Source organism: Microcaecilia unicolor, chromosome 2 (genome assembly GCF_901765095.1).
Source record: "Microcaecilia unicolor chromosome 2, aMicUni1.1, whole genome shotgun sequence".
Lineage (NCBI taxonomy): Eukaryota > Metazoa > Chordata > Amphibia > Gymnophiona > Siphonopidae > Microcaecilia > Microcaecilia unicolor.
Genome location: NC_044032.1, coordinates 109,588,290 through 109,605,832, shown reverse-complemented (window position 1 = coordinate 109,605,832; position 17,543 = coordinate 109,588,290). Strand labels below are relative to the sequence as shown.

The 17,543-nt window shown below is 43.0% G+C and overlaps 1 protein-coding gene across 3 annotated transcripts in view; it reads right to left on the bottom strand.

Annotated features, from left to right (window-relative positions):
* ERBIN (erbb2 interacting protein) overlaps nt 1–17,543 on the bottom strand; it is a 405,835-nt gene that overhangs the window by 98,835 nt on the left and 289,457 nt on the right. For all 3 annotated transcript variants that reach the window (XM_030193205.1, XM_030193207.1, XM_030193206.1), the window contains exons 18-19: nt 14,566–14,739; nt 6,799–6,981 (exon numbers count right to left, since the gene is read on the bottom strand). In XM_030193205.1, coding sequence (XP_030049065.1) covers nt 6,799–6,981; nt 14,566–14,739 — 357 coding nt within the window. The remainder of the gene's footprint in view (nt 1–6,798; nt 6,982–14,565; nt 14,740–17,543) is intronic.

Here is a 17,543-nt window from a genome sequence, read left to right as displayed (position 1 = left end):
AAATAAGTTGAAAACATAATTTATTATGGAACAGAGGTTTAAGTGTGACTAGGCAAATACGCCTGTGGGATGAATGCCTTGGTAGTATGCAATTGACATTGATAGGCAGCAGCAGCAGATTGTCTAGACCTCTATACTGTGATAAGTATGAGGCTGTCCTACCCTGGTTAGGCCCTAGAGGGCGCTGTTACCCTAAAATGTCCTGGGAGAAGGGCTGGGTGAGTCACTAAAGGGAGCCCATAAGGGGATGTATAGCAGGAGGTCGCTAGGACCGAGGAGAGTCTTGGAGGAGGAAACAGGTGCAGCAGGTTATGGGCTGGGTCCTGTTTAGCCATTAACTACTTAATACCCCACCTTCGTGGGAGGAGGGAGGAGAGCTAGCAGCTGAAGCAGAGAGTGGGAGCTGATGCTGAAAGATCCCCATGGAAAGTACTGGTGGAGCCCTATGGACTGGTGGTGAACTGTGTGTATAAAGAAAGGAAGCTGGCTGGGGTAAGAAGGCCCTTGAGCTTTAAGTATAAGAACTGTGTGTCCAAGTACAGAGAGAGGCAGGCTGCAAAGCCTGGGGTTGGAAGTCCCCAAAGTATTGCTGTACTGAGAGAAGCAGGCTGCAAAGCCTGGGGATAGAAGTCCCCAAAGTATTGTGGAGCTAAAGGAAGTGGGCCCTAGCGGCTGAAATAAAGTTTTGTATGAGTAATATTCTGTTGGTGAGACCTGACTGTGTTTGCCTTTTGAGAAGCAGGTCACCCCGAGCCGAAAGGGGTATGAGACTAATTTGCATATAATCTGCATACTAAAATCCAGCTCACCCTGAGTGAAAGAAGGACCTGGGATCTAGAGGTTGGAACCTCCTCTCACAATAGAGGAGGTGGGGATGTCACAATACGAATGATCAGATATAACCTTCTGAAGCTGTACAGGCTCTGTACAATATCATCCAAGAGGTGCTGGAAGCCACATTTTTGTAATTATGATATTTTTACAGTGCTGCAGATTCATTTGAGAGTATTGGTACAAATGCCCAACTACCTAATGCATACAGCAGGGTACCTGAACTAGTAATACTTAAAATTCTGCAGTGATTAGGTACTGAGCACACACTCTATGGGGAGCAGTGTCAAGGACAAGAGAGGTGGTGAGGACTTGTGGCTATGGCAGGGGTTGGCAACAAGAGATTTTGTTGGCAGACATGGTCGATGTAGCTGGCGATAATTAGATTATAAGCTCTGTCGAGCAGGGAATGTCTCCTCATGTTCAAGTGTACAGCGCTGTGTAGGTCTAGTAGCGCTACAGAAATGATAAGTAGTAGAGGATACCCAACCCCCCCCCCCCAATATCATCTGAACAGCGAGGAAGTTGGTGATGTGCTTCCAGCTGCCGACGCTGGTAACCCCACGCACGCACATTTCATGAACTGAGCATGTTTTTATTTATTAGGATTTATCACCTTTTTAAAGGAATTCACTCAAGGCGGTGTACAGCAAGAATAAGTCAAACATAAGCAATAGACAGCAGTAAAAACATTCAAACACCAATACAAAGTATGGCATAGTTTGCTACATTATAATGCCATCACAATACCCAATCCAATAAAACATTTTAATAGACAGCATAGGGTGTAAGCAAAAATGGAACATATAGATAAGATAGAGTAATAGGAGTAAGAAAATAAGAAACTAGTTAGAGCTGCAAATTAAGTTAGAAAGGTGCTTGAACATTGGCTAGAGTAGGAGTGGATAAACATGTTTTGCTATAATATGTGCAGCTGGTGTCATTTACTTCTTCCGTTAAAGGCCTGGTTGAAGAGCCAAGCTTTCAACTGCTTCCTGAAGTAGTGATAGTTTTGTGTTAAACGAAGCCTTTTAGGGAGTGCATTCCAGAGCGTGGGGGATACTCCAAAGAAGGCTTGCTTGTGGGTATCACATCGTGTGATGTCCTTTGGAGAGGGTGTGGTTAGGAAAAGGGAGGACCTTAGTGACTTTGAAGGTGTGTAGAGGGAGAGCTTGTTCTTCAAGTTCTCTGGGCCATTTCCTTTAAGGGCCTTCAAGGTCAAACAGAGTTTTAAATTTGTCTCTGTACTGTATTGGTAGCCAGTGAAGTTTATGCAAAAATGGTGTGATGTGGTCACGTCGCTTACAACCTTCTATTAGTCTTGCTGCAGCATTCTGAATCAATTGGTGCTCGTGCAATCCCTTTGTAGTCAGATCAGTGTAGCGTGCATTACAATAATCCAGTCTTGATGTTATCATGGCATGCACAACTGAGACAAGGCTTGCCTTCCCAATGTAAGGAAGAGTGGAGGAGTGGCCTAGTGGTTAGGGTGTGGACATTGGTCCTGGGGAACTGAGGAACTGAGTTTGATTCCCACTTCAGGCACAGGCAGCTCCTTGTGACTCTGGGCAAGTCACTTAACCCTCCATTGCCCCATGCAAGCCACATTGAGCCTGCCATGAGTGGGAAAGCGCGGGGTACAAATGTAACAAAACAAACAAAAAAAAAGAAACAGGCAGCATAGTTGTCACAAATGAAAGAAGCTGCTCTTGAAGGTTGCTTGGATTTGGGGGATCAGAGTAAGTGTTGAATTGAGCTGTATTCCAAGGTTCTTAGGGGGAGTACACACTTCCCAAAAGAGATTTTGATGTCAGGTATGTCCCCCACTTGTGTTAGGAACCCATAGAAGCTCAGTTTTACTTGGGTTTAGGCAAAGTTTGTTGTTTATAGCCCATTCTTGAGTTGATGTTAGACAGGTAGTCGGTTTATTCAGGGCTGTAGGTAAGTCAGGTTCAATGGGTATGAGTAGCTGCACATCACATGCACAGATGTGCACGACCGTTCACTTGTCTATTAGATTGTAAGCTCTTTGAGCAGGGACTGTCTCTCTTTGTTAAATTGTACAGTGCTGCGTAACCCTAGTAGCGCTCTAGAAATGTTAAGTAGTAGTAGTAGTAGATGTAGAACTGAGTGTCCATTGACCTAATTAGCTCGGCTAGTGGCAAATATTGAACAGAATAGGTGACAGTATCGATCTTTGTGGTACCCTACAGGTCAGTGCCCATGGTGATGAGGTGCTGCCAAACATTATGGATTGCTGCCTGTCTGATAAATAGGATCTGAATCATGCAAGTACTATTCCATTGCTACTTGTTTCTGCCAGTCATGCTAGCATAATATCATGATCCACAGTGTCAAAAGCTGCTGAGAAATCTAGCAGTACATACACCGAGGCAAATCCCCTGTCTCGGTTTCTATGAAGATCATCTAGTAGGGATACAAGGACTGTTTGTTTCATAACCAGGTCTGAAACCAGATTGACATGGATCTAGCCAGCTTCTCTCTTCTAGCCAATCACTGTGTTGATCACAGACTGTTTGTTCTCTAAGTTTCCCTAAAATGGGATGTTGGATACTGGAAGGTAATTTTCAAGTTTGTCCTGGTTAAGGTGGTTCTTAAAAAAAAAAAAGGATGAAACACTGCCCTTTTTAATGCTGTTCGTAGTTGACCATTAGAAAGAGAGGAGTTCACAATTTTTGTGGTGCCTTCTATGAGGCCCCTGCTTGCCTGCTGTAAGCAGGTAGTTAGTCAAAGTTTTCTTAGGATTTTGTAAGGCCCTCCTCTGTTATTGGGTTAGAAGAGTCCCATATGTCTGTGTCAGGAGGAGGCAAGTTTTTGTGCTCTACGTTAGCCGATTGGAGACGAGGTGGGACTGCCTGTAAATCCTGGCGTAGACTTTTAACTTTGTTGGCAAAGTATGCAGCAAAGTCATTGCAGTTCAGTTGTGAATGGGCAGGCTGCTTCTGTTGTGGGGGTTTCAGTAGGCTGTTTACTATGCTGAATAGGTGCTTGGTTGAATTGTTAGCCTATTAAATGCACTGAGAGAAATATTGTTTTTTGGCTGCTGCTAAGGCTCAACAGTACTTTGCCATGTGATTCCTACAGTTTAGCCTATACTCATCCAGGCGATATTTATGCCATCTCCTTTCCAGTTTCTGTCCTTCCCGCTTAAAGATTCGAAGTTCTGGAGAAAACCAAGGTGAGCGTTTGTGAGAGGGGCATAAGACGTTTTTTTACTGATGCCATTTTCTCTAAGGTCTTAGTTAGATGTGTATTCCAAATATCATCTAAATACAATTGAATAGGGTGTGGAGATATGAAATCGTGAGATAACAACTAAAAGATATCCCCACTGAATAAAAAAACACACGCATCCAGTAGTGGGCAGCTGTGAGTGTAATGATAATTTTTTTTAATAGGAAAAAAGGCCTCACAGAGCTCCTCGATGATACACATCTAACAGAGCTGAAACGGGTCTTAAAAAAGATCCTCTGTTCATCATTGGCCAAAAACCTAAAGTGTACTGCAGTAACTGTAACGTTAGTTTTAGTTGTTATGATTCCAAATATCAACCTGTTCCGACACTAGTCGTCTTTTCATCCACATGTGGATAGTCCAAGGCCTCTAGGAAATTCTCAACAGTCGGCTTTTTCTTTTCTCTGATCTCCTTCCCAACTCTGGGAAGTGCCATTTGTTCCAGGTGGTCACTTAGGGAAAACTTAATTAGAAAGTGGTCTGTCCATGATAGGGGTTTTATCTCAATACTGCTATCTCGGTATTCTGGAATATCTATCCCTTTGTAGAATACCCAATAATAGTATGTGACCCTTTTCAAGGGTTGATGAACTGATCACCTGTGTGAATCCTAGTGTTACCATCATGTCCAGGAAGACAGCTGTGGGTTATCTGGGGTTTTCAATGTGTTGACTGAAATCTCCCATGATCACCATCCTAGGATAATTCAGGGTCCCTTGTGTAATCAGATCAATGAGTTCTTATATGGATGTGTTATTATTTGATCAGTATACCATAAACCAGATTAGTTTCTCCTCTTTTAGCTGGATTTAAAGAGATTCCGATTCATTTAGTTGGGGGATGGCAATTCTGCACAGTCTGATTGTATCCTAGATCAAGACTGCTACCCCTCCACCCCATCTTTGTCTTGGTTGATGTTGGATGTTGAAACCTGTTGGGCATAGATCAGCCAGTGATAAACACCCACTTTCATCTAGCTAGGTTTCACTTATTCATAAAATGTTCAGATGATGTTCATGAATGACATCATGGATCACTGAGGATTTCTTTGCAGCTGATCTGGCATTCACCAGTACTATAGTCCCCAAGGGTGGGTATGGGGGTGCTAGGGGTAGCTTTGGTATGGCAATGAGGTGATCTTTTAAGCACTGTTATGTAAGTGTTTGACCTCTTGCAATTTTGCCTTCTCTTTGGTTGGTGGGGATTATAGTTTCCTCTCCCACACACTACTGGGATCCCCAAGTTCTCTTGGCCTCCTAGGCCAAGACACATTCCTTATGACAGAAGTTCCTTAGGCAGATTTCACTGGGTGGCACTGCAGTCCACTCTATGGATCAGCAATCTTCCCAGTTGGCAATGTAGGATTAAAGGCATTAAATAATCAGAGTACAGACTTTTTTTTTTAAGTTGTAAATTCAGATCAGGCCTGGGAGATCAGAGGCTTCCAGTAATAGAGAAATAAATAACTGTACTTTGCACTTCTATGTGAATTTCTGTGGACACAATGCAGAGGAGGTTGATAGTGGACTTTAGTTTTAACAGAACGTAATAGATTCAGAATTTTAGAAATAGTTATGTAGTTACTTCAACTCACACATTGTAGTTATTTTCACTTTGTAGTTTCTGGTTCTGATATCCTTGGATGGTCCAGTTGAGGCAGACTGCTGTAGGCTTTTTCTTTTGTTGTCCAGGAGGAGGGTTAGACAAAACAAATGAAAGAAGTTCGAAGTAAAAAAGTAAAAAAGTGAGGACTGGTGCCTCAACACAGAATGAGCAGAAGTCTGTAAATTTTGAGTTGTAAATAAGCAAAAAGTGTATTATTTAATCTAAGATGCAGGGGCCTGAGGTGAAAACAGCCAGCCCATCCCAATGTGTATGGGCAGTGCCAGTGTCAGCAGGTAGAAGCACATTACCAATTTCCCCGCTGCTCAGATAGTACTGGGGGTGGGGGGGCTCAGGCAGACTGGTGAGGCTTGGGTATCTCTGCCAGTCAAGGTATTAATTTTAATGTGGTGGGTGTGAGTAGAGAAGGGAGGAAATATGTGGTGGCATGAATTTAGAAAAAAATGGCACGCAATGTACAATAGGTTGCCAACCCCTGGGCTAGGGTGTACTATCACTGGCCAATTATCTGGGGGCCTGTGTGACACACTGGAATCCTGGTGCACCATAGGATGTACACTGAGATGACGACTGTCTAAGCAAGTCCTATGAGAGGGCAATCTGATGGTGAATTCAGACAGTCCTGCTGTTCCTGTCGCAGCCTTTAAATTCAATGAACTAGAGTCTAGTGTTTTCTTGACTTGTTATAGTTGGTTAAGATTGGGGGGGGGGGGGGGGGCTATTTCAGAAGGTCAAGGTGATGGAGGGGAGGGTCACAGAAGCCTACAATACTTATCATTAATAATCACTTATAATAACAACAGACTGAGTCTCTGTTTCACATATATATAGTAACATAATAAATGACGGCAAATAAAGACCTGTACGGTCCATCCAGTCTGCCCAACAAGATAAACTCATTTTACATGGTATGTGATATTGTATATGTATACCAGAGTTTGATTTTTCCTTGCCTTTCAGGGCACAGACTGTAAAAGTCTGCCCAGCACTGTTTTTGAATTATATATATATATTTTTTAAGAAAGAAAATTTAGTGTGAAACTAAAACAATTCTCCAAGACTAATGCTCAGCTAATCACAAAGTCATACCTCAAGCATGTCTTCATGGTTGATGACTGTTTTCGTGTTTTCAGAGGTTTTAACAAGTGCAGTCATCTGTAAACTTTCAGTGTTGTTCTCAACTTCTGCTTCACTGGGTTTATGGACACAGTTTTCCACCACATGTTTCCCTTTGTCTTCTGTTTTGCTCTTTATTGGATTAGTTTCAGAAGTCTAGCAAAAGCCCCATGTAGACAAAACAGAAATAAACACCATTATATGAAATACCAGGAGTGGGAAAAATATACAGGACATTAATTATCCAAATCTATAACCATATTCTGAAAATACTGAGTACTAATGTGTGGTTTTGTATAAAAATCTAGCATAATTTTATTTGTAATCAAATAAGATTTGTATACTCTCACTCAGTACACGTGTGGGAATGATTATCTGTTGACTCAGCATTGGGACATGTGGGTTATAGAGGTTCTGTGGCAGATAGTGTATGGTACAGTGAAAATGGTGAAATGCACATGGCAAGCATTTTGTGCACGCTAATGTAAATAGTAAAGACCTGTACTTCCCTAATTACCTTCCATTTATTTTCATATTTTAATACAAAATGAGAAAAGAGACAGCATTATTTTCATTTTTGAAAATCATGTTTTCAAACCAGTTTTCTGCGCTTTCAAATTTAATGCAAGAAGCAAGCAAAATGTGAGAATGGTACTCAGATGGACACAATAGCAACTTAGTGGCTAGAACACTGAACTAAAAACCAGAGATGCCAAGTTCAATTCCTATTGATGCTCCTGTGACCTTGAGAAGTCATTTAACCCTCTCAATATCTCTGGTACAAAGTTAGATTGTAAGACCTGTGGGGTATGGAAATACTGTACCTGAATGTGACTCACCTTTAGCTACAGTACTACTGAAAGTATGAACAAAAAAAAAAAAAAAGCAAACTACTAGCTCCCTCGTTTTTCAATAATAGCCTCTCTCTTTATGACAAGCCTGGGTTCTACGACAAATTATGGGGTTCTCAACACTGAAAAAACAGAAGTAAATAGTTTTATTGGGGGTGAATAAAGTTACAATAGCTTCTTAAACCACAGTAAGCAGGTTTCTGAACTTTGCTTTCAATGGTTTGCCCTCATTTTAATTACATTACACTAGGGCAGTGATGGCGAACCTTTCAGAGACCGAGTGCCCAAACAGCAACCCAAAATCTAATTATTTATCGCGAAGTGCCGGTACTCATTGTGGGCGGGGTCACCACATATGACTCCACCCCTATGATAGCCACACACCCTTACACCAGCCTTGGCGCATACTAGTATAGGAGAAAAAAATAACATGATTTTCTTTCATTATAAATCATTTCTGTAAGTTGTTACAGCTCCAGTATACCCAGTGCAAAATAAGACAGCAGATGTAAATTCTCAAATTGGACATATTCCAAACACTAAAGTGAAAATAAAATTATTTTTTTCTACCTTTGTTGTCTGGTGATTTTGTTTTTCTATCCATATTGGTCCTAGTCGCTGATTCTGCTGCTATCTGTTCTCTTAACTCCGTTTCCAGGGCTTCCTTTCCATTTATTTCTTTACTTTCCTCCTTTTCTCTTCATTTCTTGCCCTCCATCCATGTCCAGCAACCCTCCTCTCCCCTCCAGCCGCCCATGTCCAGCCACCCTCCTCTCTCCCCTGCCCTCCCCTCCAGCCACCCTCCTCTCCCCCTGCCTTCCCCTCCAGCCACCCTCCTCTCCCCCCTGCCCTCCCAGTGGCAGGCCTCCCTCCAACCCAGCACCAGGCCACCAGGCCGCCCAGCACTCCCACCCACCCAGCACCAGGCCTCCCACTCAGCACCAAGCCTCCCTACCTCCCACCCACCCAGGCCATCCAACACCAGGCCTGCCACCCAGCACCAGGTCTGCCACCCACCCAGCACCAGGCAGGCCTCCCACCCAGCACCAGGCAGGCCTCCCACCCACCCAAGCACCAGGCAGGCCTCCCTCCCAAGCACCAGGCAGGCCTCCCTGCCTCCCACCCAAGCACCAGGCCTCGCTCTCTCCCTCCCTCCCGGCGTGCACCAGGGCACCCCTCCCTCCCTCCCACCCGGCGTCAAGCATTCCTCCCTCTCTCCCACCCGGCACCAGCCCGCCATCCCTCCCTCCCTCCGAACCCGAAGAAATTTAAAAGGTCTTCCCTTGTCCGAATAGGCAGCGTCAGCATCAGCAGTAGCAGCGAAAAGCGTGCTGCTGGTTCGGCGCGTTTTCAGCCTTCCGTCTCTCAAGCTCTCTGGTCCCGCCCTAACAGGAAATGAGGGCAGGACCAGAGAGCTTGAGAGCCGGAAGGCTGAAGACGCGCCGAACCAGCAGCACGCTTTTCGCTGCTACTGCTAATGCTGACGCCGCCTACTCGGACAAGGGAAGACTTTAAAATTTCTTCAGGTTCGGAGGGAGGGATGGAGGCCGGGCGGGCTGGTGCCGGGTGGGAGGGAGGAAGGAATGCTTGACGCCGGGTGGGAGGGAGGGAGGGAGGGAGGAATGCTTGACGCCGGGTGGGTGGGAGGGCTGAAAGTCTCGGGTGAGGCAACCGGCGGCACGCGTGCACTCTCTGGCACGCGTGCCATAGGTTCGCCATCACCGCACTAGGGTCTTATAACCAGCAAAAGCCATAAAGTTCAGAGCGGGTAACTAAATAAAAACTGAAGCATTCTTCAGGAAATTACATTCAAAAACACATCAAATAAGCAAGTTAATCATAACTCCAAATCCTAAAAATATTTCTTAAATAGAAACGTCTTGAGCAATTTCTTAAAATGTTGATGGTCTTTCTAACAGAAAGGGGGAGAGAGGTCCAACATGAAGCCACCTGATACATAAAAGAAATTAGCAAAATTCTCTTACATTTAAACTCCTTGAACCGAGGGAAAGCTTAACAAATACTGATTTCTAGTAGGTCTTAAAATGTTTTGGCTTAAAGAAAAAAAAAAAAAAAAAAAAGAAACCATCAAATAAGCTGGTGTGTTGCCTCCCTTGTCAGTTTTTCCTTCAGGTATGATATGCAGGAGTGTTTATCAATATCCACTAAGTTACTAACCCCGCCCCCCCCCCCTCCGTTTAACTAAGCCGTGCTAGTGGCTGCCGTGCACTAATGCCGACAGCCCATTCACTTTGAATTGGCTAGGTCAGCATTGCTGCACAGCTTAGTAAACATGGGGAGAAGTGTTTTTAATATACACAAATTAGTGGCATACAAAACAGTTCACTAACTTTAGTCTACCAAAATGCCTGACAGTGTTCCAAACCCACAAATCAAAACTATATTCACATATATTTTACAATAAAGAAAAATTACTTCAGTACTACAACAGCAATAAAATTAACCCAATACTATTATCCACAATACAATGAACAAATTTGCACATATCACTATAAAGATCAATTCCAGGTATTCAGTCGCACAATCGCCCTCAACCAGTATATCTAGTGGTTTTACATTTGTACAAGTTTCCAGTTAGTCACCACCTTTTAATCAAATGGATATTACATCAAGCACCCCTCCCCCTTTAAACACCAGTACCTGTCCTGCAGAGATATAGTTGCTCTTTCACGAAAGCATAAAACATAATAAACTGAAATATTTAGTATAGTTGAAAAAAAGACAGTATGTTCTCTTTTCCACATTTACTCACTTCATAAATATGTCACTTGCATCTTACCACACCACAGATGCCAGTAAATGAGAACTCAACATAAAATGGTTGAGCTCAGTAGTTTTAGACACTCAGACAGCATCATAAACATTCCACTACCTTGAAAAGCCATACGTTGTTTCTTAGCACACCTTGATCTAATAAACACCTGCCAATTTCTACAAACCGCAGTCTTATACCTAAAAGCCAAAAGGCTGAACAGTAAATACAAATCCCTAGTCTGAAACAGGAAAAGTAAGATTACCAGGACACATATTGGAGGAGAAAATAGAAAGTAGTGGTATAATGTCTTTTAAACCATTTTTGATACACTCAGAACATAAATGTAAACTGGATGCTTTTGATATATTTAACTTTTTCTGGAGATGTAAGCAATTTTAAAATATTCTAACTTGCCTAAAAATGTTTTAAATAAACCTTTTTAAAAACCTGTATTTTAAATGAACTGTTCACTGGAACCACTTCCTTGAAATTGTAAATATGCTGGGCAGCAACCGTGGAAAGTTACCTAAGTCGGAAGGCCAAGTAGGGAAACGGAAAGGGAAATGGGACTTGATATACCGCCTTTCTGAGGTTTTTGCAAGTACATTCAAAGCGATTTACATATATTCAGGTACTTATTTTGTACCGGGGTAATGGAGGGTTAAGTGACTTGCCCAGAGTCACAAGGAGCTGCAGTGGGAATCTTGCAGTCCATCTCCATATTCCTCCCAACATTCTCCTCAAAACTCACTACCTGTTCCTCTGATCCCATTCCCACCCATCTACTCAGCACTTTCTCTCCTACTGTCATCCCTTTTAGCAGTCATATCCTCAATCTTTTACCTTCCATTGCAACTGTTCCTGATGCCTTCAAACAAGCTGTGATTACACCCCTCCTCAAAAAACCTTCAGTGAACACCTATCTGCCTGTCACCTCATCTCCCTCATCCCTTCCTTATTCAAGTTACTTGAATGTGCTATTCACTGACATTGTCTTGCTTTCTTTCATCTCAAGGTATTCTCAATCGACTACAATCTGGTTTTCTCCCTCTACATTCAACAGAAACAGCTCCTGCTAAAGTCTCCAGTGACCTGTTGCTGGCCAGATCCTCATCCTCCTTGTGCTTTTGACACAGAAGACCATCACCTAGTCCTTGACATGCTATCCTCACTTGGAATTTGGCATTCTGTTCTGTCTTGAGTTTCTTATCTCTCCCATTGCACTTTTAGCATATGGTTTGGTGAATCCTTCTTCACTGATATCTCAGTATCAGTCAGTGTACCTCAGGGCTATGTCTTGGGACATCTTTTCTCTATATAGACTTATCTCCTTGGAACTCCAATTTCCTTCCATGGTTTTCAGTATCACCTTTATACTGATAACTCCCAGATCTACCTTTCCAGACTAGAAATTTAATCAGGAATTCAGGCCCAAATTGCTGCCTGGATGTCTCACCGTCGTCTAAAACTGAACACGGCCAAGACTAAGCTTCTTATCTTTCCCCTTAAACCCATTTCTCCTTCTATTTTGATGGATAACATTCTGATCCTCCCTGTCTTATCAGCTTATAACCTTGGGGTCACATCTTTTGACTTTTCTCTCTCTCTCTACACATATCCAAACTGTTAAAACCTGTCATTTCTTTCTCTCTGTCACCACCAAAACTGATCCCTTCCTTTCTGAACACACTACCAAAACCCCTATCCACACTCATCACCTCATACTTAAAGACTACTGCAACTTGCTTCTCACATGTCTCCCACTAAACCATCTCTCTTTCCTTCAATCTGTTTGAAATTCTATTGCATGGCTTACCTTCTATTAGTGTCACTACACCCAGATAACCCCTCTCTTTAAGTCACTTCATTGGCTCTCTATCCATTTCCATATAGGGTTCAAACCCCTCTTACTAACAAATGCATTCATTCTGCAGCTCCTCAGTACCTCTCATCGCTCCCTAAAGCCCTCCCTGGGAACTTCATTCATCAGGTAAATATCTCTTTTCTGTACCCTTCTCCTCTATTGCCAACTCAAGACTCTGTTCCTTTTATCTTGCTGCACTGGCTGCCTGGAATAGACTTCCTCAATCAGTATGTCAAGCTCCGTCTGTGATGTACTCAAATATAGGCTAAGAGCCCACCTTTTCGAGGCTGCTTTTAACTCTTAACCTCTATTCACTTGTTCAGTATCCATGTCTGTTTTGTTCCTCCAATAACATAGTAACATAGTAGATGACGGCAGAAAAAGACCTACATGGTCCATCCAGTCTGCCCAACAAGATAACTCATATTTGCTACTTTTTGTGTATACCCTACTTTGATTTGTACCTGTGCTCTTCAGGGCACAGACCGTATAAGTCTGCCCAGCACTATCCCCGCCTCCCAACCACCAGCCCCGCCTCCCAACCACCGGCTCTGGCATAGACCGTACAAGTCTGCCCAGCACTATCCCCGCCTCCCAACCACCAGTCCCGCTTCCCACCACCGGCTCTGGCACAGACCGTATAAATCTGCCCAGCACTATCCCCACCTCCCAACCACCAGCCCTGCCTCCCGATCTTGACTAAGCTCCTGAGGATCCATTCCTTCGGCACAGGGGTGGAGCATGGCTGGTCGCAGCACCGGATTGAGAAACAGGCTCTCTAGCTGGAAGACATGGCGGAGAGCCGGAACATCGGCAATTCCGGGGCCAGGGCTCGGGTGCTTCCTAGGGATTGTTATGTGTTTTGATGTGTTTACAATAAAGCTGTGGCCATTTATTCGTGTTCGATATGAAATCCATTAAGTGTGTTTGGCAGTCTTGCCAATTGCCTGGTGGTCTGTAGAACAGGATACGGTTTAGATGGTCCTGTAGGGTAGGGTGATTGATTCTGATGGAGGCAATTTCAAGTTGAGGAAGTATTGATTCGGATGTTGTTGTGACGGCGAATTGGGATCTGTAAATTATAGCTAAGCCTCCTCCTCTTTTTCCGTTCCTCGTCCAGTGGGTTATTTTGTACCCTGGAGGGCATAGTTCTAAGATTATGGGGTCTTTGAGGTCGTGGATCCAGGTTACGTTTATGAAGAGAAAGTCGAGATTGTCTGTTGTGATCCAGTCGGTAATTGTTGTAGTTTTATTGACTACACTGCAGTGGCGTAGCTACGTGGGGCCTGAGGGGGCCGGGGCCCCCGCAGATTCACCCCAGGACCCCCCTCCCGGCGAACCCGCCCCCGCCGCTGCCTACCTTTACTTTTGCTGGCGGGGGATCCCACTCCCCGCCAGCCGACGTCTTCTCAGTACTTCCTGCTCTTCAATTTGTTTGCTGACGTCCTGCACGTAATTGTACGTGCAGGACGTCAGACTCAGAGAACAGTTCTGTTCTCTGAGTCTGACGTCCTGCACGTACAACGTGCAGGACGTCAGCAAACAAATTGAAGAGCGGGAAGCGACTAAGAAGAAGACGTCGGCTGGCGGGGAGTGGGATCCCCCGCCAGCAAAAGTAAAGGTAGGCGGCAGCGGCGGCGGGTTCGCGACGGGAGGGGGGGGCGGCAATGTCGGCGGTGGGGGGGCGGCGCCGGGGGGAGGGCTAAAATGTGCCCCCTCCCCCCGGGCTCTGGACCCCTCTCCCACGGAAGGCTGGCTACGCCCCTGCTACACTGTAGTTTCATCGCATGCCCCCTAGTATTATAATAATAAATAATTCCATAATCCCTTATTTGTCCTGTTTGTCTTGAATAGATTGCAAGCTCAGCTTGCAAACTTGTTTTGTGTACAGCACTGTGTACGTCTAGTAGTGCTATAGAAATTATTATTAGTAGTAGTACTAGTAGCAGCAACAACAGCTCTGGAACTGGTGTAAATGTATGCAGCTAAGGTATACACACAGATGTGTATTTTCATAACCTATGTATATACTTTGTGATTTTGCCTACTGTCCACATGAAACTCCATCACACATGCCAAACACCCAGATTCTGGGCACATACATGCCAACTTGACACAGCACATACTTGTATGTGAGGATAATTTTACAAAAGGCTTTTTTTCATCTGTATATTGATATGTACAAGCAAAAAAACCCTTTATAAAATTACCTCTGTCATGTTAAAATGAGCATTGATAAGAATTCTAACCTTTACGCCCACATCTTTTACTGCAACTTGTTGGATTTCATGCCGCTTGATATTCTTGACAGGCTCTTCAGCTGTTTCTTCCTCTTTTCGTCTATGTACAATCGTTTGAACTGTTTTAACCATATTCTTCAGTTCATCTGGATACGGTGTAGGATACCTCTTCAAGTTACCTTCCTATGTAAAAGTTTTTAAAAAGCAACAATAATTAGGAAACAAGGAAAAAAGTTGATGTAATTTCAACCAAAATTTAGAAAAGATTTTGATATATCAAGTAAAGGAAGACTCATCAATAGTTTTGATTACTTATTCCTTTATGCCTCAATCACTGTGGACTAATTTAATTCAGAATGAAACTGCGCTGTGAAACCTAAGACTTCGACTAGGAGCTGGACATAATTACTTTTACTGCAGAGAGTGAACAGTGTTTATTATGTTTTAATAAATCTTTACCTCAAAATACAGCAAGTATCAGGAACATAACATGGAAGTTTCCAGAAAACAAACTGACAAGCAGTCCGCAAGTTTCAAAAGGAATGAAGACATCGGAGCAGACACAGTGATGTTAGTAATAAAGTCTTCCTTATTACCATCACTGTGTCTGCTCAGATGCCTCCATTTCTCAAAGAATATAAAAGGTATTGTGTTAAATTCTTCAAGTGGACCTGGCTCCCACGCTGAAGATCCTGTTTCGTACAGCAACTTTTGATATGAATATAGCTAGTCCTGAACGAGCATGAAAGAAATCCAGCTACACTGATTACAGACAGGGATAAATATAAATAAAGTTTATTGTAAACCACATCAATACTTAGGTGATTTTGCAGTATACCAAACTGTACAAAAAATATTGTACTGAGGTACACAGTGAGCTTCAATGGTTGGGAATGTTACCAAACATTGCTTTAAGCCCTACCATTAAATTTAAAGAAAAAATACATTATATCAAAGAGAATATAAAGGTAGTTTTATTTCTGAATTTGACATGAATATCTTGAAGCAATCCAATTTTCTCAACTTTTTATTGCCTCTCAAAAAGAAAAACAAATAGTGATAATTTCCCTGGTAGACCCATAGTTTCAGGCATAGGGTTGCTTATACTTAATATTTGACCTTTTTCCTTAAATACATATTAATTTGGTACAGTATTGTATTTGGGGAATTCAATGATAAAAAAATTATGTATGAACAGAAGAACTTCTCTGGGTGACACTAGTATTACTCAACAGTTTGGCATCTAAGACATGAAATGGAAGTTGCTACAAAAATCTGAAATATTTTAATTTAACTAGAAATTACTTTGTTAAATGAGGATACTTTCCTATAGGTCAAAGATACAGCTATGGGGGCACCTTCTACATCATCTTATGACAAATTTATTTAAACTGTTAGGGAAAGAATTTAATAAGCTAAAATATAGTAACAATTATTTATCAATAACGTACTGGTAGTAACATAGTAGATGACGGCAGAAAAAGACCTGCACGGTCCATCCAGTCTGCCCAACAAGATAAACTCATATGTAACATCTTGATGGTCTAATTAAGGGGATAATTTTATAATTTTGTGCATGTATAAAAACCATACAGAAACCTTTTGCTGTGTGGGCTTCAGTGAAATTTCAAAAATATGTGCTTAAATCTACTTTGAAAATTACCATAGAGAAATTATGCACTTATCTGCTGACAGTTTCATCACCTCATGAGACAAAACTGGTGTGTATGAAACTGTGTTTTTCATTATATCACTTAGCCTTTGAAAAGGTCTTCCAAAATTTGAGATGCTTATTCCTAATTATAAAGTGTCTACAGACCTTAATGCTTATTTAGTAAAAAATTTTAAGGTAAAATGTATTATGCTGACCTAGATGCTGGCCTTTTTGATTGATGTCTGTTTTAGATGTTGAGTCTTTCTTAATGTAATCTTATCTTTACTACAGAGGGGTTCACAATCTAAGGTCTGCAAAATCACTATAGGATGTCACCAACATCCTCAGACAGCAAACCGACTTCATTATGAGGAGCTATGCTCTGCTGCTATTGCCTGATTGGATTACCTGATCCCATGTGACCCATACTGGCAGAGAAAGATCATGGCCTCAAGAAGCATAGATCCATATAGAGATGAGGGCGGAAGAAGGGTGAGCTAAATGCTGCAGCAAAGAAGCCCAAACTGGATGAAGAGGAAGCAGGGAACAGTGTCGCTCATTGTCACCAGCAGCAGATTGAAACAGCACAGAGAGTAGGCAGGGAAGCCTGCTGCCACTAGCAGAATCTTCATTTGCTACTGATGCATATAACTGGAGGAGGAGGAGGAGGAGGTGGTAGCAGCAAGGCGATATCCCTATTTCTTAGTACTCTCACATGAGATCTGACCACTCTACTGACCCAATAAGGGATAAAAGCTGCCCGAAGAAGTCTGTCCATTAGGGTGGGAGGAGTAGAAGGAAGTGAAGAGGGAAAAGGCAGTAGGGAAGGCATGTGTGAGGAGGAGAAAAGAACTCAAGAAAGTGCCTGGGGGGAGGGGGGGGAGGGGTGGAGTGCAAAGTAGGGTAGAAAGGAAGGCTTTCAGAAATGGGCCATGGAGGGAGGCCACCAGGGAGAAACCTGCCAGGGATTGAGAGCTTGGGAGGGGGATGAAATATGACTGCTGGGATCAAAGTAGATGGTGAAGAGGCAATTACCCCAGGGATCATTTTGATAACCCCACATGTAAAATCTGCAGGTATTGAAATACCTACACAGCAACCAGACCCAGGATTTTAAGAGGAAAATTCTCCTGGCACTTTCCCTTAAAAAAAAAAAAAAATCACTTGCAGGCCCATGGCACAAAGTTGACTGCTGGAGAGAGGCAAAAGCAAGAGAGACTGGTGAGGAGGGGCTAGAAAAGAACACAGATGAGGAAAATGGGAGAGGCAGGGCGGATTAGATTGCAGCTGGAGAGGGAGCTTAGTGAATAGTGCCCAAGGGAAAGAAGGAAGA